A 24,653-nucleotide genomic window follows, 5' to 3' on the forward strand; every position below is an offset into this window, starting at 1 on the left:
GCCGAGCGATATTTCAGATACCATTTGAAAAAATCATTATTTGAAAGTGCAATCTTGCAATAATGTTTTGATATCACGTCATCTATCGAACATACATTTTGGCATCTCAGGTTCGCTGTTGTTACATTTCTAGTTTTGAAAATAGCACACTTGTAAGGAAGCTATACTATTTGGGTGGACGGATAGCTCAGTGGTTTGCACACTGGCCTTCCAATCCTGAGGTTGGGGTTCGATCCCCGGCAGCTACTCGGTAATTTTGAAAAACGCTTTTCAGTGTTTCCCACTCAACTAGAGGTGTACTGGTCAGGAACCCAAGCAATCCTTGCGTGTATCAGTGCTATACACTTGGCACGTTAAAGAACCAGGCTGTCTATTCGCAACAAGCTAGGCTAAGTTAGCCGGATAAGCCTGTATCTGATTTCTGATCTCTCTGTCGTGGGGGCTTTGTCTCACTCTGTCCCTCTGTTCAGATCGCACTGAGTCTGTACTAGTAGAGGATGAATTATGCGCCCTGCATATGTGGCTGCATTTGAATTATGTAAAGCGCCTTTGAACGTGAAATTGATCAATCATGGAAAGGACGCTATATAAATCTAGTATAATAATATTCGATGTATTTAATAATTTTGACAGAAATTCGACCCTTGCCGTAACATTATATGTAGATTTCAAGGCAACCAGGCTTTGCGGTTTTCTTCACCACTTCTGGACGGTACTGACTGCAACAATACAAGAATGGTACGATAACTCTATTATGACATTGTTTGAACTATTTTTGTATAGTTCATTATCTTTTGCGTTTTAATACATTTCGAAACAAATGTGATTCATTCTGGTATCATGCCTTTATAAAGACCCGCCACAGAATAACTGTATTCTTTGGTGTTTTCAAGATTGTAATCAGATCCATAACTATTTTAAATTAAGTCGGGAAATAGAATATTTAGTTAGAGTGTCATATATTATATCATTTTATTGAATTACACAATACTTGATGAATACCATACTTTGCTTTTTAAGCAGTCGGAGATGTGAAAACACATTAATTCAGAAAGTGTCTTAATTGTATACCTGGTATCCTGTTGTATATCTGTGCCATGTATTAGCAGAATGAGTTTCAATGAGTTTATATGGGGTTAAGTAGGTCACTAGGTTGCAAGTGATTCTACCTTTGTGATCCGTGCAGGCTGACCATGGTCTGCACTGTTCGCCATTCAGTCAGTAACTTTTCAGTGAACACCCCTTTAAATAATAGTTGGAACTGTCCAAATTAAATGGTGGACCAGTCCATGTTAGAAATATAGAAATATAGCAGGGTAAAAACTAATATACGGTCAAACGTCTTATACTACTTTTGCTTAAGAACATTTTGCTCTTTATATAACATAAAGTCGACGAGAAAGCTTTTTAAAAGTTATATCATATCCACAAAAAGGTATTACCATATCCACTAAAGGTAATATCATATCCACAAAAAGGAATAAGTAATATCATATCCACAAAAAGTTATATCAGATTCCACAACGGAATTGAATTATATATGACATGTCTTAATAGAAGGTACGATCCAGAATGGTACATATATTTTTATTGTACAACAGTGGTGTATACAGGGAAAGTGCCAGCCAATAGACAAGGAACACGAGTCGGTTGCACCAGTCGATGGCAGTTGGTCGGCTTGGGAGACTGATTATTCGGCCTGCAGTAGATCCTGTGGTGGTGGGGTCCAAATAAAGAGACGATACTGCAACAACCCGCCGTATGTATACAACTTATATCTGTTTAGCGATTATGTTTCTGCGCTCAAAAGATATTCTTCAAACTCCGATTATAAATTACTTTTCATTATGTCGTCAGCTTGCTCTTCTGCCATAATATAATTAACAAATAATCAAGTCTTTCGAGTGGTTTATCGTCTGATTAACCACGGTTCAGAGTTCAGATGCGTAGGAACTGAACCACGAGGGCGTTAACTGTGGTAAATAAGACACTAAATCACAAGAAAACCTTGATTGTTTTCACTCTGACGTGCTTATTGATATATTTTGATAAATATTATGCTGGACTTAATTTACCCGAGGAGTAAGGCATCGGACGTCATGCGGCAATTTCACGTCATAATTGCCGTCACAATGCTCTCTTACCGGTCCGCGCGTCAACCGTTGTTTATCGCAGAATATACAGATCTTGAGTTCCTTCTTTGTTTAACCGGAAATCAAACCGAGCCATGTAAGAATTTTTATTCTAATATGGCTAACAATACTTTAATCATCACAACAATGTTATGTTGATTTCACGTCAGCGTGATATTTAGCGCCATATACGCATCAAGAAATAGTGCTTTCAAATTTCATGAACTATTTTTCTTAATAATGTGTTTTAAACAAAATATCACATTGCACAAATGTTTTGATCAATTTATACACATACTGAATTAGTTATTCGCTTTGCTGAATAATTCGTAATAATTTTCGCCTAAACTGAATTTTGCCGCAAGACGTATTACCGTTTCCAGACCTGGCGTGTTTTAACAAATATCTACTACTATTGGCGCCATGCATGCGCAAAGAAACAGTTCCATTATATTTGGTATAAATTTTGTAGTAAAGAACATACTAGAATCGAAATAATTTATAGCAAAACAGTGCGCCCTCGTTAAATTATTACACCCGACGTATGACCGCCCGTCGTGTATTAATAGTGATAAAGCACTGTTTTGCTATAAATTATTTCTTAAATCAAATGTTATTATTCTGTTATATAAACATATCTGTTAGTTTTTGAATACGGGTAAAGATCAAATGGAAATATAATGGTAGAAAAAGTACAAGACAGTCTGCTTTATGAAGACCTGAAGAATCATACATGTATGTAAATGCCGTCTGAGCAACAACAATGCACAAATAATGTCCTTGCAAGTGGTTGTCATGGGTTCTAGCACAAATCATACCTTGTAACGCAAAAATAGTCTGGTTTAAACCTCAGTTAACAACGATGCCAATAATTTATGTAGTCGTATTCGAACGTATAGTATTTAATTCCTAGCCATTTTCTTACAGACAACGTAAACAATCATACATAAAACGAAATATACCTCATTAATAATTAATTTTCAATCATATTATTCATTGTTACAGTAGTTAATGTAGCCACTCTGTATCCCAGGTCTAATGTGATGATTTTAAGAAATTTTAGTGGTACTTTTATTAACAGTCTATTCGATCTAATGAATAGTCTGTTACTTGCGGAGAACAGGTACCGAATCCAGGAACACTGGTTAAGTTAACTGCCCGCCGTTACATGACTGAAATACTGTTGAAAAAACAGCGTTAAACACAAAACAAACAAACAAATGTTGTATATGATGGTTTAAACATTTTGTTTTAAATTATACAGTCCGCAGTATGCAGGAAAGGACTGCCCCGGATCTTCTACTAGAGGAAAGATATGCAACATTCAGGTAATTGTCAGTGTCGGGATATTCCGCATTTAGTTTACTGTGTATTTATTAACTTTCATATTTATCTTTTATTATTTTTTGAGGCAAGCTGAGATAGGAAGATTGTGTAAAAGACAGACTTCAATGTTGAACGCAATTAATTTGTACTTATTTTACAGTGTTAGTCTGCTGTATACTATTCTTTTACACACAAAGAAGTCAAGTATATAAGTTTATACCTAACTCATTGTTTCTGTGTATTTTAATAGCATCAAACGCAAAGGAAAAACAAATTTTGTTTGATTTACATTGTTTATGAAGATTATGAAATATGCAACACCCCTAATACCTCTCTCAAATTCCAGGGAGACAATTAACCGTATTATAATATAAACACGCAAGACTATGATCCTAAGGGAATCAGTATTACATGTTAGAAGCTGTACTAATGATGTGCGCACCTATGAATATAAGTTTTACACACTTCAAAATATAAAGTTGTCAATGATAGAACTTGTGTTCTTTATCACTATATAATAATGTCTTAAAATTTGTGTGCAAGATTTCCATCGCGTTCTTGTATGGTAAAAAGGGTCACTGACATTGATATGTTTTCAGCCTTGTGAATCAGACTACAGGGCTTTGCAGTGTTCCAGATTTTCGATAGGAAAATATTCGCCCTCGATGATACCAGCACTTGGATCTCTAGGTAGGTAATTAGGCACATTAATTAAGTTTGTCTGCAAGTTTGCAGGTTCACATTCTTCCTCCAAGAAAAAAAAACAGATGAGGTCGTCTTAGATTGCTATATTTTGCCACATTTCTGAAAATAAAGAACTGTGCTATTTTGTAATTTATTTGTAAATAGAAACTGAATTAGAGAATCGAAATATGCTTGTACTACATATCTATGTAACAGGTTTGATCAGTGACGACAAATGTGCAAACAATATCGTATAGGGTTATACGGACAAGAAAGTAAAACGTGCAAATTAATTACGAGATAATCTACCAATATATTTCTGTAAACCACTTCAAAGCATTAATTAATGAATAAGAAAAAAAACACTACTTGTACACGATCTTGTCCCTGGGTACCGTGTGTTACAGAATATTAAGATCCAACAAAATACGATATCATATGATATTCCGGTATGATTATAATGCTAAATTATTTGTTACCATTTCGAATTTTTGGATTTTTTTGTTATTTTTCATAAAGTGAAAATCTAGTTTCTTTACAGGTGATGCGAGCTGCAGTGAAAGGTGTCAGAATGATACAGCCATTACGTATGGACTTAAGAGTTACGCGGACGGAACTGAATGTCTCTTAAACAAGGCTGTACCTTTCTCTCGCTGTGTGAATGGAAAATGTCAGGTAAATTCTACACAACGACAAAGTAAGAGTTACAAGGACGGCACTGAATGTCTCTTAAACAAGACGATACCTTTCTCTCGCTGTGTGAATAAAAATGTCAGGTAACTTCTACACAATGACAAAGTAAGAGTTACGCGGACGGCACTGAATGTCTCTTAAACAAGACGATACCTTTCTCTCGCTGTGTAAATGGAAAATGTCAGGTAACTTCTACACAATTACAAGGTAAGATTTACGCGGACGGCACTGAATGTCTCTTAAACAAGGCAGTACCTTTTTCTCGCTGTGTGAATGGAAAATGTCAGGTAACTTCTACACAATGACAAAAGAAGAGTTACGCGGACGGCACTGAATGTCTCTTTAACAAGGCTGTACCTTCCTCTCGCTGTGTGAATGGAAAATATCAGGTTAGTTCTACACAGTGTCACACAGTGTCAAAGTAAGAGTTAGCGGACGGCACTGAATGTCTTATAAACAAGGCGGTACCTTTCTCTCGTTGTGCGAATGAAAAATGTCAGGTAAGTTCTACACAATGTCAAAGTTAGTTCTAAAACATTCACTAATTATGTTTTAACCAAAATATGAAAGAAGATAGAAATATGAAATCTGAAATGTACAGAGCGGTTTTAGTGAATCTGTAGAAATCCATATAATGTTTGGACTTATTTCAATATTTAAAACTTTCTTACTCATTGATGACTTTGACATATTTGTAGCAGTCTTTTAACATAAGAAGGTACTTTGTCGTTTTCATTTTCGGAACCGCATTTATATTTTTGTGACAAAAAATTGACTATTTCAGATATTATTTACTTGTTTACTCATTCTTTTGCCGTTTGTTATACATTTTCAACATTACCTTGATAGCTTTATATTCTTTAAAATCTCAACTGTTTATAAAATATTTTAGATTTAGAGACGCGTTTTTGTTTTCAGTTTCTATGTTCCTGTTGTTTTCATTCATGTTTGCAAACAAAAAGAACTGCGTCTGTCATTGACCATATCTATATGTTTTCAAACAAGACATTTACAATAATGTATCATTAACATGTTTGTAATCACAGGAGAATGAGACCGTTTAAGTTACATAACAGTATTTACATGAATACCCAATGGGAATTTTGTTTAATTTCTTAGGACACGTTTGAATATTCACTTGCAAGGCAGCCCGCCGCTTGTTGTGATACGGCTAACCATTTTGGTTAATATGAAGTTATCCCTCAAAATGTAAAATAATCTGTACAGACGGTTTAATTGGACTATTAACATTGGAACTTTGTTTTAGTGCCATGGTCAAATATTTATGTTTTTTTTTGTTTTCTAACACTGAAGGTGTGACCGTTATAGTTTCATAGACATGTAGGACTCCTTCCGCTTTTCCCAGTTTTTTAGTAGGAGTGTATATATTACAAAGTTAATCCGTTTATTTCAGTAGGAGTGTATATGTTACAGAGTTAATCCGTTTATTTCAGTAGGAGTGTATATGTTCCAGAGTTAATCCGTTTATTTCAGTAGGAGTGTATATGTTACAGAGTTAATCCGTTTATTTCTTTCAAACAGGACTTTGGATGTGACGGCTATTCCAGTTCGGGACTAAAGTATGATGAATGTGGAGTGTGCAACGGCAAAGGCACCACGTGCAAACAAATATCCGGAACTTACCATGAAGATTATGCTCCACACAGTAAGCTTTTTTTTTAATTAAGGTAGACTGTTCAAAATTATTTATCCTAGCAATTTTGATTTTAAAATGTTTTTCCCTTTTCACTACGAATGCGAGAAAAATAAATTTTATATGATTTTGCATGCATATGTATATACAAATTTCTAGCATAAATTTACAGTGCTTTTAAAGATAAGTTAAATCAGTTATATACATGAAAATAACAGACTATTAAAGGCATTACAATATTTGATTGACTAACGATGGGATGCAGACACGGTAAAGGTATTCTTCGAACAATATACCCCTTCACATTTAAATTTTGTAATTATTTGTCGTTCGGGCGTATTGTACTATGTAAGCTGTGCTCTGTTTTGGTCAGCCCGCTCAGCTCAAAAGCAACAGCGCAGATCTACGTATTGCGAGGCTGGGCCTAAGGCGAGACGTATGTTCTCTTTAACTTATGATAACATACATTTTGTCTGAAATAGTAAGTCCCTCAACCCTGATTAATGTTGACAGTTACTTGCGGAGAACAAGTAAGTATTGGTAGAGAATCCAGGAACACTGGTATTGTTAACTGAAATACTGATCAAAAAAGGCGCTTAACCCAAAACAAACAGTCTCTGATATGGTAGTATATAGCATATAGTATTCGTGTATTACGTAAGATGTAATCATAAAAATATACATTTTGCATTTTTTGTTTCATACAGTCGAAGTAATTCGTTTTGACATTCACATTGACATGGTACTAATATTTTCTGCATGTATTTGTAGAGTATACAAACGTGACGACAATCCCAGCAGGCAGTTCTGGTATCCGTTTACAGCAACATAATAAATACTGCTTTCTCAGTAAGTATATATTATGACCTTACATGAGAGTAGATAAGCGTATGTATTTTATTATCTGGTTCAACAATTTTGAAATGGATATTTGCCCTTTAATTATGCAAAACTAGTATACTATAGCATTTTTTCTTGACCGGAGTATTTCTAATAGAAGATGCGTATATTATCTTCATGTCTGGTCTGATGATTTCTCTCTGTGCTTTTGGCCATTAGTAATCAAAGCCTTGAGATGTCTGGTGGTTGCGGGTTTTGCTAGAGTTATTTTCATTTAAAATGCCGATCTATAAATATGCATGCATAAGAAACAAATACTAATGTGCCTAATATCTAAGATAAACTCTGTCTGACCTTACATGAACAGCTGGAAGTCAGTGATATAACCATGGACCGGAATACCTAATCATTGACAGATCTTATATAATCTAAATGGCCAGTGTGAATGGATAGAGGATGAATAAGAACTGCTTGATCATTGATAATTCATCCGCATTGTTCATGAATGGGACTACTTTGTGTAGCACATGAACAAATTCGTGATTTGGAATCAAATAAAGATGTTACATAATTGTCAGAAATACACTTAACTTTGGTAGCGGGATAAACCTGCATCCAAAAATTAGCTTCATCCTTGTCGGATGTTTTCTCAGTAAATTTTGGCTGGAACTTTGCGAAACTTCGAGGGAAGCTTTACTGTCAAAAGGAGTTCATTTGCTTATTATATTCGTGTTCCGGTCCGATGATTTTTAACTGAGTTAGTGCTCTTTGATTGTTCAAAATTACGCTGTTGAGCGCTTTAAATATGCAATAATCATACCTCGCTTGGCAGCAATCGTTTTTTTTCCAACATGGCTGCACTGCACGAAATGATGAAGGAGTAGAATTTCTGACTATAAATATTGATACCTAAAGTTCGAATACTAGAGTGCGTATATTTTGATTTCATAAAACCATGCCTTACTTGAACTTAAATTGCTCCTATCCTTCCTTTCAATGTACTTTTATTATATGATTCTGCTTGACCAGTTGCAAGTAGGTGTGAGAAGACATTGCACATTTTCAAGACTAATTCAAACCATGTTTTGCTATTACTAAGTGATTTGCTTGTGTGCTTCTAAATATTTATTTCAGTAATTGTATATTCAGATATGTTAAATTGCTTACCAAGATTTCGTGAATTCGGGCCTGAAAGTCAGTTTGTACGGAGAAGAAAATTCTGATACCATAGGACGATTGTCTAATCAGGTTATATTTCTGGACATGGCAGTTTTTAGATCTCATTCATCGATAACAGTCTAAATGTATCCCAGTATGAAATATTAGGTGCAGGGGAACTTGAGTGGCGTCATCAAGAGTCTCGGGTTTCATTTATTCGACGTGTCGAGTACACTTTAAGAAACGCGTATACACCGTAGCAATATACAAAATGTGAATTCTGGTAGGAATTGTTTTATAATAAAACTTGTTTTCCCTCGTTTAGGTCAGCGTTTACTATTTACTGTCTCTGTTTTCTCATGTGTAGGTATGGTTGTTGAAGGCAAGAGAATATTGAATGCAGGAATGGAAAAATCAAGGTCGGCACTCTTCAACTTATATGGCGTACAGTTGCGATACATTGATAATCCAGAGACGATTGAAATTGTAGGAAAAATAACCAAAGATGTTGAAATACAGGTACGTGTTTATAAAGTAGGTATTGCTTTGAATATAAGATTTCTTTCTAGAACTCTTTCTTATAGAAGAATATCAATACAATGCACATTAAAGTAACGTCCGTAAACAGAAGTGAAGTCATGACGTTTCAGTTACGCACATTAACAATGTTCCACTTTAGTTTCATCGTTTGTAGTGTAACGGTACGTTCTTACCATAAAATAACGTATTTTGAATCTAGAATATACTAGAACGGAGAGAAACTGTCAATGTACCTGATTTTTTTTCATATAAACAATATATCAATGCATGGATCGCTGGTTGTTATTAACAACACGAGATACATTTGGCGTCAGGGATCCCAGACGGGTTTTACCGGCATGGGATAAATCATTGTAAACGCCAGACCGGTGTGTGCAACGAAATGCTGTATAAAAAGAAGGTTATATATTTGTAGGTATTTCGATTTTATGATTACCACTCGTATGCAAATGTAACCCCTGATGTCACCTATACATACCACATTCCGAGTCCTCAAGCACACCAATTATATGCCTGGGCTGAGATACAAAATACAAGTTGTTCACTTTCTTGTGGAACAGGTGCGTAAAATTTGCATCTTCTGTTTATTAGTAGCAACAGATTATATATATTATATTAATTCAGAAAAAAGCATATTTTATTAGAAATATGATTTAATCACTGAAGTTTTCACCATATCTATAAAATATGAATTTAATACAAAACATGTACTACTGATTGATGATTTCCAGTGTGAAGAAACTAATAAGCTGTACAGCAGAAACCTAATTTACCTGGATATCACGTGGACCTTTAAAATTGCCCAAAAGAAACCTGAGTGATTATTACATCCATTCTAGAAAATAAACTTCTAACAAATATAAAACTGTAAACAGGAAACGTCTGTGTTTCGAATTTTCATCCAAGATAGCGACTGTCTAGCACATTTGTGCGAATTTGTACAAAATGATTTCTTTATTTTAGTTTTATTATTAATATGTTTTTAAAATAACTATACAGAAGAAAATATGCTGACAGTGTTAAAAGTAACTTCACATTTCTATTTAGGTGTAACTACTAAGGATATAAAATGTATGAGTGTGAGCGGAGATTTTGTTGATGACTATCATTGTGACTTCAAAACAAGACCAAAGAAAACATATTCGCTGTGTAATACACAGCCGTGTCCACCAAGGTTAGATGTCAATATTTTATTCTAAAGACTTCATCTATATTTAACTGATTTTATGATATAATAGTTTGAGTAATTTTAAAAGGACTATTGAAAAACGTCAGTTTAAGTCAATGAACTAGCTTATCATAAAATTATGTATGAAAAGTGACTTGGAACATCGAATAATATAACAATGAAACTTGGTTATTTGATGTTATGTTGACACACTTTAATGCGTATCGTATATGCCAGGAATACTTGTCTTGCTTCAGTTGGAAGACATCAGAATGGGGCCAGTGTTCCGTTCCGTGCAGAAATGGGACAAAGTCTCGATCAGTTTCATGTGTCAGCATGACTAATGGCGTTGATAAGGTGAGTTGTATATGTGGGTAAAGCTGAGTTCATCCTGTAAGAATATTCACTGCAGAGCTGACAAAAAATATAAAATTAATTTTAATGTACATGTTTGGTCTCTAAATGGTTTTATACTAGACTGCCTTGTGTGAACAGTGAATCATAACTCCAGTCAATAAACCAAGATAAAATCTCAGTAGTTTCATGGCGTGATATTTCAGGAAATCTTTTTATGCCCCGGCATCTACTGATGCGGGAGGCATATAGTGATCGTCCTGTCCGTCCGTCCGTCCGTCCATACGAGGTTAACCAAATGGGACCGTTTCGTCTAGCATCAATACCCCTTACTAGAATGACTTGATACTAATGCAGATGTAACCTGTGACCATTCCTCAACTTCAGACATCAACTGACCTCAGTTTGACTTTGACCTTGACCTCATTTTGGACTAAGGTTGCTTTATATGGGCCATCTCTTGGTAAACCAAATGGGACCGTTTCGTCTAGCATCAATACTGCTTACAAGAATGATTTGATACTAATACAGATGTAACCTGTGACCATTCCTCATCTTCAAACATCACCTGACCTCAGTTTGACCTTGACCTCATTTTGGACTGAGGTTGCTTTATATGTGCCATCTCTTGGTTAACCGAATGGGACCGTTTCGTCTAGCATTAACACCGCTTGCAAGAATGAATTGATAATAATACAGATGTAACCTGTGACCATTTCTCATCTTCAAACATCACCTGACCTCAGTTTGACCTTGACCTCGTTTTGGACTTAGGTTGCTTTGTATCGACGAGGATGCCACCGGGGGCATCAAGCGTTTATTGAACGCAGCTCCTTGTTTTTATTATTTTAACGTGTAATAAAATTGCAGAAACACACCGATAACAATTTAACGATATAAAATTAAATGCCGTGTCAGATAAGTCTTGACTTTAGACTTTGATCTGAAACATGTATACATTTTTGTTCGGCATTTATTCCAAAGGTTGTTTCTTCTGCTTATTGCAATGATTCACTAAAGCCCCATCTTACCTCACGATGCATCAATATATGTGGATGGAGGAAGGGAAATTGGTCAAAGGTAAGCATTTTATATCATATTAATTTGAATGTCAGAGAAAATTACTTTTATACAGCTCCTTTTGACATCTGTGACTGTGTTAGAAACGATTTTCCGGCGATATACCTTGTATGACTGAGTTGGAAAATTATTTGCAATTACATAGTGTAAAAATACAAGATGTAAGAATTTTTATTTTAATGTTAGAACTTTTAAAACATAGCACCATAAGCGCTAGAGAACTAACAGAAAAAAGCATAAAAATCGACAAGATTTGTATTTGAAGAACTGCAAATTAAAACACCTTGAACATTATCAAATAAACACAAACGCAAACACACACAAATATGTGCGATATGATGTTTTATAAATTCACAACGTGTTATCATATATATGAGAATACCAATAATTAATGAACTGATCAGTGATAAGAAAAACTTAGATAGATAGATAGATAGATAGATAGATAAATGTTTATATAGGTTAAAACAAACATATACATACACAAGTTACAAATGACATTTAACACACATTAAAACAATTTACACAAATTTAAGCTAAAATCCAGTAGTTGGGTAACTAAAAAGTTATAGTTTCACATAAATAAAACATATATTAACTAGTTAACTAAGATCACAATGTATTTTGTATCACAGCTAGGCTTATTAATACTATGTGTACCTTTATTTTATAGAAACAAAAGTTAATTAGACTTGGAAGCAACATGTATATATTATAGCAGTGTGTAGTAACCTAGGATGGCCCATAAAAGCTAGAAAGCTTTTTTCCAATGGGGTCCTTGTAAGATTATAAGTTGGTTACAAGTAAGACAAAATTGCAATATAGAATTAATAAAACGGTTACTTTATTTTCTAATACAAATTTCGTTAAGCAGAACATGCATGAGTGGTTTCGTGATGTATACGTCTGTTCACACGCGTATCACATTTCAACAATTCTTCATTTATTTGCACTATAAATAAAAACCAGCACGAAAACAAAATTAAAATAGAGAGGATGTACATAACCACGTACCTTAGATTAAGTAAAACACTTAAACGCATATACATGCATCGACTTTGTGAAAAAACAAAACAAAACAACAACAAAATGACAACAGCAAAACATAATAAACATCAAGAAAAATCAGTATATGCACATTAAGATAAACACAATTCAAATTTCATGTCATTTTGATAGAATATGTTGGAACATGCAGTTGTGATATTTCAAAGTTTTTTTTTATAGATGTCATGAAATAACCAATAAAAACTGGATTTTTTATATGCAAATTGTAATCCAAGAATTGTGTTATAACATATAGTAAACATATCTAGTACAATAATGTTTATACAGATAGATATCATATTATTATGTTATATTTCAGCAGAGAAAATTAGGTGCCTTCAGGTAAGGGACTTTGTATTGCATGGTAATACTTCATTCACTTAATTTTTTTTAGTTCTGGAGCTATGACTCTTGTTGGATTTTGAAATATCACAACTGCATTCTCCAACAATTTCTATCCAGAATATCAGCATGAATTTCATGTTGGATTATTTTTCCTTGAGTTATGGCTTTGCGATACTTTGAAATATTTCAGCTATAACAGAACATTGTGTACTCAACTCTTACTGAAGTTTTCATCCAATTTAAATGAAACCCTGTTCAAATCATTAAGAAAATATGCCTATTTCGACTGACGTTTTGTGGCCGAATTCTTTTCATGTAAGGTAGTTCTGCACGCTCGAATCGACTTTTTTCTACAATGTAGAATTTGATCAAACACTGATATATCAAAACTTCAGAATGTACTTAGAATATGTTTTATTGATAGACTGGAGTGAAAAGTTTGGACCTTACTCAATATTTTATAATGGGAGTCTATGGGAAAATCACAAACTTCATAATATTTTCTCGAATAGAAAATGTTCTACAATGCTGATATTAATGAAACTCACAGTCATAAATAAGCATGCGGTTTATAATGTGTTGAAATAAAATGTATAGATTCGTGTGTTAATTTCTGAGATATCTGACCATGATTAAAGTGAACAACGCCTTTCAAGTTAATTTGTAGACATTATTTTAAATTATTTTACGTGTCAGATGTTTCATTATCATATTTTAACTTTAGAAAGATAGAACCTAACAGTTTCACTGTATCAAACATTTTCAGGGGACATTTATCATGCTTCGTTGACACCATTCTTAATTTCTTTAAGGTATTAAATCACTAATAGGATGTTTACAAAATGGCCTTTGCTTCGTTTATTCTGAAAGGTAACCGTGTTTTGCACTATTTTGCAATTATAAAACAACTTTTACCGTGGCGTATTTTTTATAAATTTTGTATAACTTGTGTTATTGCCTCAAGCTAAAAAGAGACAAATTTCAAAGTGATAGGCACCATCCAAAATGTTTGCTGCAGAGAATTCATTTTACCATTGATTTTAATAAAAGAAGCATCATTCTTCCACAATATATAATTTAAGAGTGAAAGCAAAATAGAGAACTTTTACCGCGTGTAACTCAATATTTTTAAAGATGTGTTACTCTACTCTTTCTGTTTAAGGAGTAAATTTACTTTGAACACCAAGAAATCGCTTATAAGATTCATCTTTATCCAGTTTTGTACAAGAAATCAATAATAAAATAGAGAAAAGTGGACACTTCACATGTCGCTCAACACGACAAAAACGAAAATGTTGCAGGCCCGGTTTGATTGAGCCTGTTCATGAACGATAGTGGAAATGCATGATACCGTCCACGCCCTCTAGCCCCGGGTTGAGCAGAACTCAACATTTACACATGCTAAAAGTACGAAAAGCAATTTAGAGACATCCGCTGATGTATTCAAACGGCGGTGAACATGGAACCTTCAATGATACACGTGTTGAGATTTTAAAAGTAATTAACGCATGTTTTTCTCAAAATTCTCACGGTCAATGATTATGACACAATAACCCAAATGTCTGACCTAGTAACATATTTATGGTCATTATGCTACACAGTTAGAAGCGTTTGCAGCTAATCTGACCAATCACAAACCTAGCTAATGATGTATGATGAGGTAATTAAAAGTTCTAATTATAGAATAGGTAACGAGGTACAAACATTAGAACCAAATTGTTGGATCTTCATTACTAAATTTAATAAGATATAATTACTGTATTGATTTTGAAAACAACCTCAATTTTGACTCCTTCACGTTTATTGATGAAGAGTTGTCCTCTATTGATCATGTGTCTTTATTATTATTGTTATTTATTAGAATGTGAATCTCATGTTTATGCTTTGTACATACTGAGAATTTAATAATAAACTTAACCTCGAGGCGTGTAATTCCATTTTGTCCTCAGATAAAGTAAAGTGTTTGCCAAAACAAGAAAACAATGGGCAGAACTAAACAAACTGGACTTTAGGAAGGGGATCTGAGGTTATGGAGCCTGTGTATCACAGGAACTTTCAAAAGACAAAATAAGTTTTGAAAGAAGTAAAAACTTGGTCCCAGTAGGGCTTGAACCTACGTCCCCTAAGAATTGCAGTAAAAGTAGTTTTATGGTAGGAATTGGATACTCTTCAAAATAGGAAGATCTCTATTAGTGATCTAATACCTTAAAAAGCATATTATAAATTAAAATTTTACAGTGCTCACAATCATGCGGAGAGGGCTATCGGACACGTAGTGTATCTTGTTTAAGGTATAGCGGTATTGATACAGAAATTGACAGTAAATTTTGTGATCAGCATACTCGACCTCACGATACAGATAGATGTCGAAATGGTCCTTGTTATGGTAATAGATAATCAAACTTTTATTTTAACACCACTTCAACCTTACTTTTTGTTTTAGCAACTTAATTAATAGAAACCTCAAACAACATTTAAGAGTTGTACTTTTGTTATAATTATTATGTTTCAGTAAGAGAAAACTCGAAGAGATGGGCATCCGTCTGTTTTGGCATTTAATAGGCCGATAACCAAGCGACGTTACTAACGTCTACAATACAGTATTACTCCTGAAGATCCCGTAAACAGATGAAACCGTTTGAGTTTTATACAACTTAATTGGATTAGAATTATTAAATATGTAAACAATTAATGGCATATTTTCCGCTATATAAATGTTAATGTACATATATTGGGTGTATTTATTGTTGAAGAAGGACCCAACAGATAGCAAATAAAGACCCAATATATAGAAAATGACCCGGTAATAAGGGAATGAGTCTTATTGGAGACCCAATCAATTGTTAAAGATACTAGTATATATATCCAAAATTTATTATAATTCAAGCTCTCAAGAGCGGCCTTCTCTTCAGCAAAAGCCTTTCTATAGCAAAATCATTTCCCTTTTGTAAAAGTTTCCCGAAGCTTGGCCTATCAAAACCTCTCCAGAACAACAACATCTACATATCAGTCAGTCAATATTTGTATCTCTCAGAGGTCGTTCCTATTCAGAGGTTGCACTGTAAATACAGTAAAAAAAGAAGAAAGTGAAGGAGATCCACCTAGATTACAGATTCTGTCCAATAAAAATATAGGAGAATTCGACCGGTTTCACCGCTTGTGCAGATCTTCAGGAGTGTACGCATATGTACACATATGACGTTGCGTACCAACTTTACATTTTTATAAGTCTATGCACTATTATTGTTACAACTTGGATTGATATATGTGAAAAACAGATATTGTTCATGTACAAAGTAATATGTTTAGTGCTCGACGGAAACTGTGTGGATAAAAGTCCTGCCTGTAAGAAGTACTACGACTATGAGAAGACTGCCTGTGACGGAAACTACAGAACCTGGATGATGACCAACTGTTTACAAATATGTGGAGTATGCGGTGAGTATGATACGAGGGTCTTGTAAAAAGATGTTTTTTTCGTGTCTAGCATCATAAAGGTTAATCTGGTTTCCCTGTCTCTTTTTACTTTTACAAGGCTTATAATTTTTTTTTCCATTTACATCAATAAATTGGCTGTATGGAATAAAAAAGATATTTAGAATATCTAAAATAAAAACACCTCTTATATGAATTATTTTGTTATATTGGAGGTTATTTTAACTTTTCTTTCAGTCTTAATCAGCACAACTCCGGCAAAAGTGTGTTCATAGATTTCCAAGTGTTTCTAAAATTTGTGGTATTTTTATTAAGTGTTGCCGTTTCTTTCTCAGTATTGAAATTGTATAATATGTAAATTTTGGCTCCTATTACTGTAGGTGACGAATTAAGCATTTTGCATTGATAAAGGTACATTTTGAAAAAGACCAGTACTAGGTTTTTGGCTGCTGACGATTCATCAGTTTTCGCTGTATCCAAACATCATTATATTTTCATTCAAGGAAGAAAGTTGCTGGTTTCAAGAGCTGATTTATAAGATTTTTGGTTGTATCACATTTCCAGAATAAGTGTTCAATTGTTTCGTTTTCCTGTTTACAAAAAAGAGCACAACGGACTATCTTTATATTTCATCAGGTCCAACAGATCATTTGTTCCTATAATTCTGCGTATAATTCGAATTTGAAACCATTGTATCTTTGTGTTTTTCGCGATTTTAAAAGGTAATTCGTAGATACACTTCCATTCGTTTAGGTCAAAATCCTAATTTAACTTTTCTATCCATTTTTCTTGACTCGTTGTCTTTGATGTGTTTGCATTTGAAATGTCGTACATTATTTTTGACCCCTTGTTATGTTTTATTATAAATCTACTGTATGGTGGTAACTTTGGTCCATAAATAGCACCTATGCTATTTACAGTAAAACTCTATTTTTTAACAAAAGTGTTTAATTGTATTTGCATTCCCTGAAAAGCTATGTAATTTGTTCGAAGGTTTTATTTTTCTTTGAATTCTTCTACTGATAAAAAAGAACCATCACTGTTTAAATGTAATGTACACCAGCATTAAACCATGAGTTAAGAAAAATACTTTTTGTACCTATTAAAGACGCTCGCTACAGTTTCGTTTTTTTTTCTCCATAATAGATTTTGATGAAATGTTTTGTATTATAAGATCATGTTAAGATGTATTGAAAAATGAAATAAAAATACTAGGTTACAAGCTTTGTTTCAATTTAATTTGCCCCTAAGTATGGTGCTATTTTAAACATTTTTCAAAATTTCTGTAATCCTAAAATATCTTTCAGTAAAGTACAATAATCAGCATAAATTTGATTATCTAAGCATTTTTATCTCGGAAAACAATATATTTATTTGAAACATGCTCAGAGAAATCAAAAGAACATGATTTTGTTAAGAAAGGAATACTTGTTCAGCAGACCGAGGGCTATTTTTGCATATTTTTGTCAGTTTTAAGTCGGCACTTCTGCTACTTTATCGAGTTTCACATAATAGAATTTAATCAAACTCTGCACATACCTTTGGTTATGTCTATTTAATCTAAAACAAAAAGAAAATTGATAGGTCACCATATTAGATTTCGCTTCAATCAAATTACAACGAGGTGGGGGTGTGGCGGGCATTTATACAACGCAGGTTGGTACAAAATACTCCTTCAGTGTTTGAGCAAATGACTTAGATATATATATACAGAATTATCAAACGGCAGATTTCTTAATAAGCGGATTTTAAGGTGTTTCTGAACCATTTTGATGTCATAGAACGATGAAAGTTTCCGCCCTTTTTTTTTAACAAAACCTGTAGTTTACGAATGTACGGTACTGGTACGGTACGGGATTAGAAACAGCTGTGACTCAATGAAGAGTTTGAACGTTGGTAATAAATAAGAGACTGCAGAATATGTCGGATTGAAGCAATTTGAACTAAAAGTACTTAAATATATATATTTTGTAACCTTGGTGATACTTACCCTAACCTTTAGTCAGTATATTAAACATATTGTACATTAAATGCATGCGAACATACAATAATTTGCCGTACGCAACAATAGATAATCACTTCCGGGCATGCGCAGAAGACTGCACCAAGTCTGCAGTGAGCTACATTGAAACCAAACTGGCACGGTGTTGGGGTAAATATCGACCCGTCTGGAAAAACTGTAGCGAGTGCCTTTAACAAATTATTGTTAAAAAATAATGAAGGTTTTCCAATAGAGTTTTTGCATCAATAGAAATTGATCCGATAAGCGTTTCCTGTTATTCGTCTTAACCTAGTTGTTTTTAATGTCATTTTAAAAGCAGTAATATTAATAATTTTTAAACATCCCTCGGGATAATCTTAACCATGAAATTATTTTTGATTTTATCATTTCTTTGCTAGATGAATTAAAAAAAACCATTTTATTTATTTTGTTCATTACAGCTTCGGGTGGCGTAATGGTAATGCAATAAAAAGGGGATTAAACAGTGAAATTTATAATGTTTTTATCACTTCTATTTTACCAATAGGTGTGAGGATTCTCCTTTTCTACTGATTTATTAAATTTTGAAGTCTGTCCAGATTTTCCTGATAATTTAGTTATATTATGTTATTAAGATCTACATGGAATTTTATGCCTTACATTTTAAAGCTATGCTGATTCCAGGAAAATTACCACCGTGTTTTATACTGTAACTTCTATATTTCTTTTTTCCTATCCATACAAACTTAGTTTTATCAAAGTTTGCATTTAACCTTGATAACTTTGTAAAATCAGATAAAACATGCAGAGTCAGATTTAAAGAGTCCTTTGGCCCGTCTAAAATCATTGTTGTGTCGTCTGCAAATTGAGACAATATGTGTTCCATATTATTGATATTTATATCTTTAATATATTTACTATTTCTTATTTTTAAGGACAAAACCGCAGCACATAAAATAAATATATAACATGAAATTGGGTCACCTTGTCTACAGCCCTGCCTATCTTAACAAAATCAGATAGATAGCCACACTGGTTAACAGCTGATTGTGCATCTTTGTAAAGAATGTTAAGCCAGCTTTTAATAGATGGTCCAAAATTAAAATAAAACAGTGTCTTTTGAGAAAAGACCCATGAGAGTGAATCGAATGTTTTTTCAAACTCTATTAAAAGAAGTAGTCCCGGGATATCGTTTCTTTTCGGTATACTGCATTATATCATATATTATTCTTGTATTTTCTCCGATACATTTGCCTTTTATGAATCCTGTTTGGTCTTTGCTTATCAATTTGTTTAGAGTGGGTTTAATTCTATTTGCAATGCATCCTGTAGCTATTTTATAAACTGTATTAAGAAGAGTTATGGGTCTCCAATTCTTTAAAAAACTATTCAGGCTTTTATTCCTTTAGGATACATGTAATAATACCTTACCTTGTGTTTGTGTAACTGAAAACTGCTTTGACAAATATGCATGGTTTAAAGCTGTAACAACAAAGGCTCCTAGCTTATTCCAAAATACTTAATAAAACATTACTTTGTAAAAAGTTCCTTCACTAATGAGCTTCCGTAGTTTTATCCCAGGTATTTTGTTAAACGCGTCATCGCACTTGAATGGTGTGTCCAATTGCTAACGAAATTTAATCATCTGCAAATTGCTTTTCAAATGACATACTAGTTATTTTAAATTGAAATACACGCAGTCATGTACGCTTACCAATTTTCTAGTCAAAGTGTAAAATGGACGAAACGCCTGAAGCTTGTAGCTATATTAAACGCCATAGTAGGCCTGATACAGGTTTAAAGCATATATTTGAAAAATTGTGTCGTATATATGGACCTGAGGCCATTCCAATGTGCACTGGGGGAATACGTTAAAGGTTTGTAATAAAGATAATTTTCATAAAACGTAGCACTAATGAAATCAGAACCCCATGACAGAACTTTTTTCAGGACCCTCATACACCTGCAATATTGAAAGAATACAAACGTCTGTTTTATATTGCAGACAAAACTTATTATTTCCAATATTTTCCCCATATTTTCTGAATGCTCAGCTTCACTTTTACCTAATCAAATGCGAAAATTACCATGACTTTCCAACCCCTCATGAACGAAAAGGTATTGACAGTCATGTGCATACGAGGGTCCTGCAAAAAATATTTTTACTACAAACCTTCATAGTTACCCCCATTTACCGGAACACATTTTTGTAATCTATTTACCTTTTTATCAGCAAAAAAAGACTTGTCGTGTTATTGGTACTGTTTAGTTTCTCAACCTGACCCTTTCGGCCTGAGTGGTTCCAATACTCCCGCTTTCATAGCCTTGGGTGTTGTTTAATCACCCCTTGGATATGGTGCCTGCTTTTTAATTTTGTCTTTTGACAGTTTCTGTGATACTCAGGCTCCATAACCTCAGATCCCCTTCCTAAATTCCAGTTTAATTAGTTCTGCCCATTGTTTTCTCGTTTGGGGCAAACCCTTTATTTTATCTGGGGACCAAACGCCGCTCTTTATGGAATTACACGTCTCAACACGTGTATCATTGAAGGTTCCATGTTCACCGCCGTTTGAATACATCAGCGGATGTCTCTAAATTGCTTTTTGTACTTTTAGCATGTGTAAATGTTGAGTTCTGCTCAACCCGGTGCTGGACGTGGACGGTAGCATGCATTTTCACTACCGTCCATGAACAGGCTCAATCAAACAGAGCCTGCAACATTTTCGTTTTTGTCGTGTTGGGCGACCTGTGAAGTTTCCACTTTTTTTCTATTAAAAACCTCGCCCTTGTTAGGAGGCTTTGTCGTGTTTAAGATGGATTTCTGACCATCATTTGCTTGGACGTTTTCATCTTGCGAAACGTTTTCACTTTCTTCAGTACAAAATTCTTGTAGAATCATCCGGGGACTGTATGACCAGACGGACAAGGCACTTAAACGACAGCCCCACTAGAATTGAAGAAAACTGCGTACAACATCTTTTTCGAAGTTTATGGTTCTCTTGGCAATACAGGGGCGGATTTGCGGAGATTCACTCCTATTGCTTATTATCAGCCCTTCACTATATCTCGTCACCTGTTAGCAAATTAGAAATAACCCGATTTTTACAGCTTTTTTATGTTTTCAAAAGTTCCCTATGTAACGGCCACGTTTACTGGCTAGTCAGAAATTGACAGACCGGCCAGCCACCTGATAGGTCAAGTACTAAAATGGTTTTGGTGGGGGGAAAACTGACCATGCAGTCAATTTCGTCCCCCACCTAATAAAAGATACTAGTAATAGATAAGGGTAGATTTCTCGGAAGTAAGAGAACCAAAAGCACAGCCCCAGAGCCACGCATTTACAAAGTAGGCCTACAACAAAAAGCTGTTATGGAAAAGTATTTCAGACGGGTTGCTTCAAACATCCAACAAGTACATATAAATTTATGCTAAATATTAATTGGGGGAAGGAAATGGTAAAAGGCGAAATAGGATCGGGGGTTGGGGAATACGAAGGGGGAAAGTTGAACAAGGACGAATGTACAAGGGAATTCCATGTTCTTTAAAAACAGTCGCACTACAACGTAATTAAATCTGTAAAAAGATCCTTTGGAAGCAAAGAATGCAAACAAGAAGAGTAATAGCAGACTTGGTTTGATTGAGTCTGTTCATGAGAGGTAATGAAATGTGCAACACCTCTCAAGCCCCCTAGCACCACAATAGCGCAGACACTCATCTACCAAAGATAAACACACAACTATGATCAACTGAATAACATAGAAAAACGAACAAGCAACACATAAGAAAAACAGTAGGGCACCGTTATAAACTCACAAGCATACAAACGCGCCCACACAAGTAGGAAAAACAATCTAGTACTGTCTTGGGATTCGGCTGCCAAAACAAAGGGGAACCACGAAAACTTACTAGAAGTGAAGGGGAGGGGATGCAAACAGTAGCGTAAATGCAAGGGAAAGGAGATGGCACTACGGGAGGGGTGGGGCGGAGGAAAAACGCTTGCAACAAACAAGAAAACATATGCAACAGACAATACAAGACAGACAAAACAACCAGCTGAAAATATGAAAATAGGGGCACCGCCTTGGAACGGTCAGAAACCTAAATAAAGGAAACAGTATATGCTAGCGGTGAAAGAACTGACTGGTCAATTTCTCCTCCCTACCGATAGGTCAAGTACTGGCTGGGGGTGGGGATGGGGAAGAACTGACAAATCAGTTTCTTCCCACTTCTAATAGAGCAAGTAATGACAGGTCAAGTTTATGGTAGTGGGAAAGAACTGACTGGTCAGTTTCTTCTTCTACCTGTTAGGTCAAGAATAAGCAAGGGGGAAAGAAATGATCAGTCATTTTTTTCTCCCACTTAACAGGTCAGACAGAATGCTACATGCTAGGGCGGAAAGAACAGACCGGTCAATTTCTTCCCCGCACCTGACAGATATAAAATAATGATACCCCAGTCACACGAAGTAATCCATATCAAAATAGAAAATAGTAGAACCGTACCAAACCGTACCTGAGTTGTACCTTAAATTAGAAATCCTTATCAATCTGTACCAATCCGGATCGATACGGATTACTAAATTTCTATCCGTGGCTAGACGTAGCTAACCGCGCCGTATGTGTGACTTGGGTATTTGGGTATAATGGCAATCAAACAGAAGTTTTAAATTTTGATTTGACAAAAAAGAAAACATTGGTTAAAGTTACAAAAAAGAAAGATATAGATTTATTCAAATGAAAAACGAGTCAGTTTCTTACCCTAGCAGAAAACCAATTTCAAGGCGGGGGGGGGGGGGGGGGGGGGGTGCGTTACTGACCGGGGGAAGAAACTGACTAGTCAGACTTTTCCCTGAGCAAAAAATGACTTGTCGGGTTTTTTCCCAGGGGGAAAAACTGGGCTTTTACACCGGGTCCAAACACACTTTCAGAATTGTTCGCAGACTGCCTTTTGATACGCTATTACAGCTCGGACAATCGCTCATCGTGTTCAACCAGAGCTTTAACAGCAGCAATGTTTGCCTAGTAACATAGGTTTTAGGAACCAGAACTGGAATTACCTTCGGCAGATACTTTCCCAGCTTTAAAAGCTTTAAACGACCCAAAAGCTATGTGCATTGAAATTGCCTAAGATCCATATATATACCACATAATTTATCAAACATCTGCTTTGAATCTATATTAAGCCTAATGCGGCAATTAATATAGCTACAAATTCCAGTCATCTGCGGATGTCTCTAAATTGTTTTTTCTGACTTTTAGCATGTATAAATGTTGAGTTCTGCTCAACCCGAGGCTAGAGGGCATGGACGGTGGCATGCATTTCCACTACCGTCCATAAACACGCTCAATTAAACCGAGCCTGCAACATTTTCGTTTTTGTCGTGTTGAGCGATCTGTGAAGTTTTCACTTTTCTCTATTTGTCCATTTTACACTATGGCAAGTAAATTGTTCATTGTATTTGAGGTAAAACTACGGAAGGCCATCAGTGGCAGGACTTTTTGCAGGACGCTCGTAGGAATGACTCTGCTTTCTTAACATTTTTCATTATGCTAGCATATTATTTTCAGGCAACGGATCGTGCGAGGATGAGGAAACATGTAAGAGAGTTGATCCAGGAGTAGATGCATGCCATAACCCGAAATATAAAATATGGATGCAGACGCATTGTCCTGAGTCATGCAATATTTGTCGTGGTAACCACTTTCATACTTTCTTGTGCAAATTGAAACCTCTTGTAAATATAGAAATATGGAATATTTACTTTAGAATAGGGTGCGTAAGTTGATTTTATAGTGATATAATTCTGTACGTTTTGGTCATTTCGCTTGAAAACTGTAAGAGGACTTTCAGCAGTAATTTGCATTTGTAAAATTTCAAGGGGCCATAACTCATATATTTTGCATGGTACAGATCCTTAAGTATGCGCAGTTTGACATTATAGTCACTGATGAGTTTTGACCTGATACTTTGAAAATAACATTTGGGTTATTCTACGATAAAAAACAACTTGGAAACCTAGATCGGATGACGTCATTGCACGCGCGTGGGTTATTGCAGAACAACTCGAGATAGATTTTGCTCTACATGTATTTATGTTATTAGCTAGTCGTATTAGATTATAGGATAATATGGGCACACTCTGAGTAAATAAGCGAAATGTGGCTATTTAAGCAACACACCTTTTCACATACTGTTTAAGCGTATCCTATATATATA

General features: G+C 34.8%; 1 protein-coding gene across 1 annotated transcript in view; it reads left to right on the forward strand.

The window, feature by feature from the left end:
• LOC123560581 (A disintegrin and metalloproteinase with thrombospondin motifs 12-like) overlaps nt 1-24,653 on the forward strand; it is a 41,809-nt gene that overhangs the window by 15,701 nt on the left and 1,455 nt on the right. The window contains exons 12-26 of the mRNA XM_053524665.1: nt 634-738; nt 1,602-1,759; nt 3,397-3,460; nt 4,058-4,148; nt 4,684-4,817; nt 6,378-6,501; nt 7,261-7,338; nt 8,855-9,006; nt 9,443-9,587; nt 10,075-10,201; nt 10,453-10,552; nt 11,534-11,629; nt 15,260-15,407; nt 16,331-16,459; nt 24,005-24,130. Of these exons, the coding sequence (XP_053380640.1) occupies nt 634-738; nt 1,602-1,759; nt 3,397-3,460; nt 4,058-4,148; nt 4,684-4,817; nt 6,378-6,501; nt 7,261-7,338; nt 8,855-9,006; nt 9,443-9,587; nt 10,075-10,201; nt 10,453-10,552; nt 11,534-11,629; nt 15,260-15,407; nt 16,331-16,459; nt 24,005-24,130 (1,777 nt within the window). The remainder of the gene's footprint in view (nt 1-633; nt 739-1,601; nt 1,760-3,396; nt 3,461-4,057; nt 4,149-4,683; nt 4,818-6,377; nt 6,502-7,260; nt 7,339-8,854; nt 9,007-9,442; nt 9,588-10,074; nt 10,202-10,452; nt 10,553-11,533; nt 11,630-15,259; nt 15,408-16,330; nt 16,460-24,004; nt 24,131-24,653) is intronic.

The sequence above is a fragment of the Mercenaria mercenaria genome, chromosome 15 (genome assembly GCF_021730395.1).
Source record: "Mercenaria mercenaria strain notata chromosome 15, MADL_Memer_1, whole genome shotgun sequence".
NCBI classification, from domain to species: domain Eukaryota; kingdom Metazoa; phylum Mollusca; class Bivalvia; order Venerida; family Veneridae; genus Mercenaria; species Mercenaria mercenaria.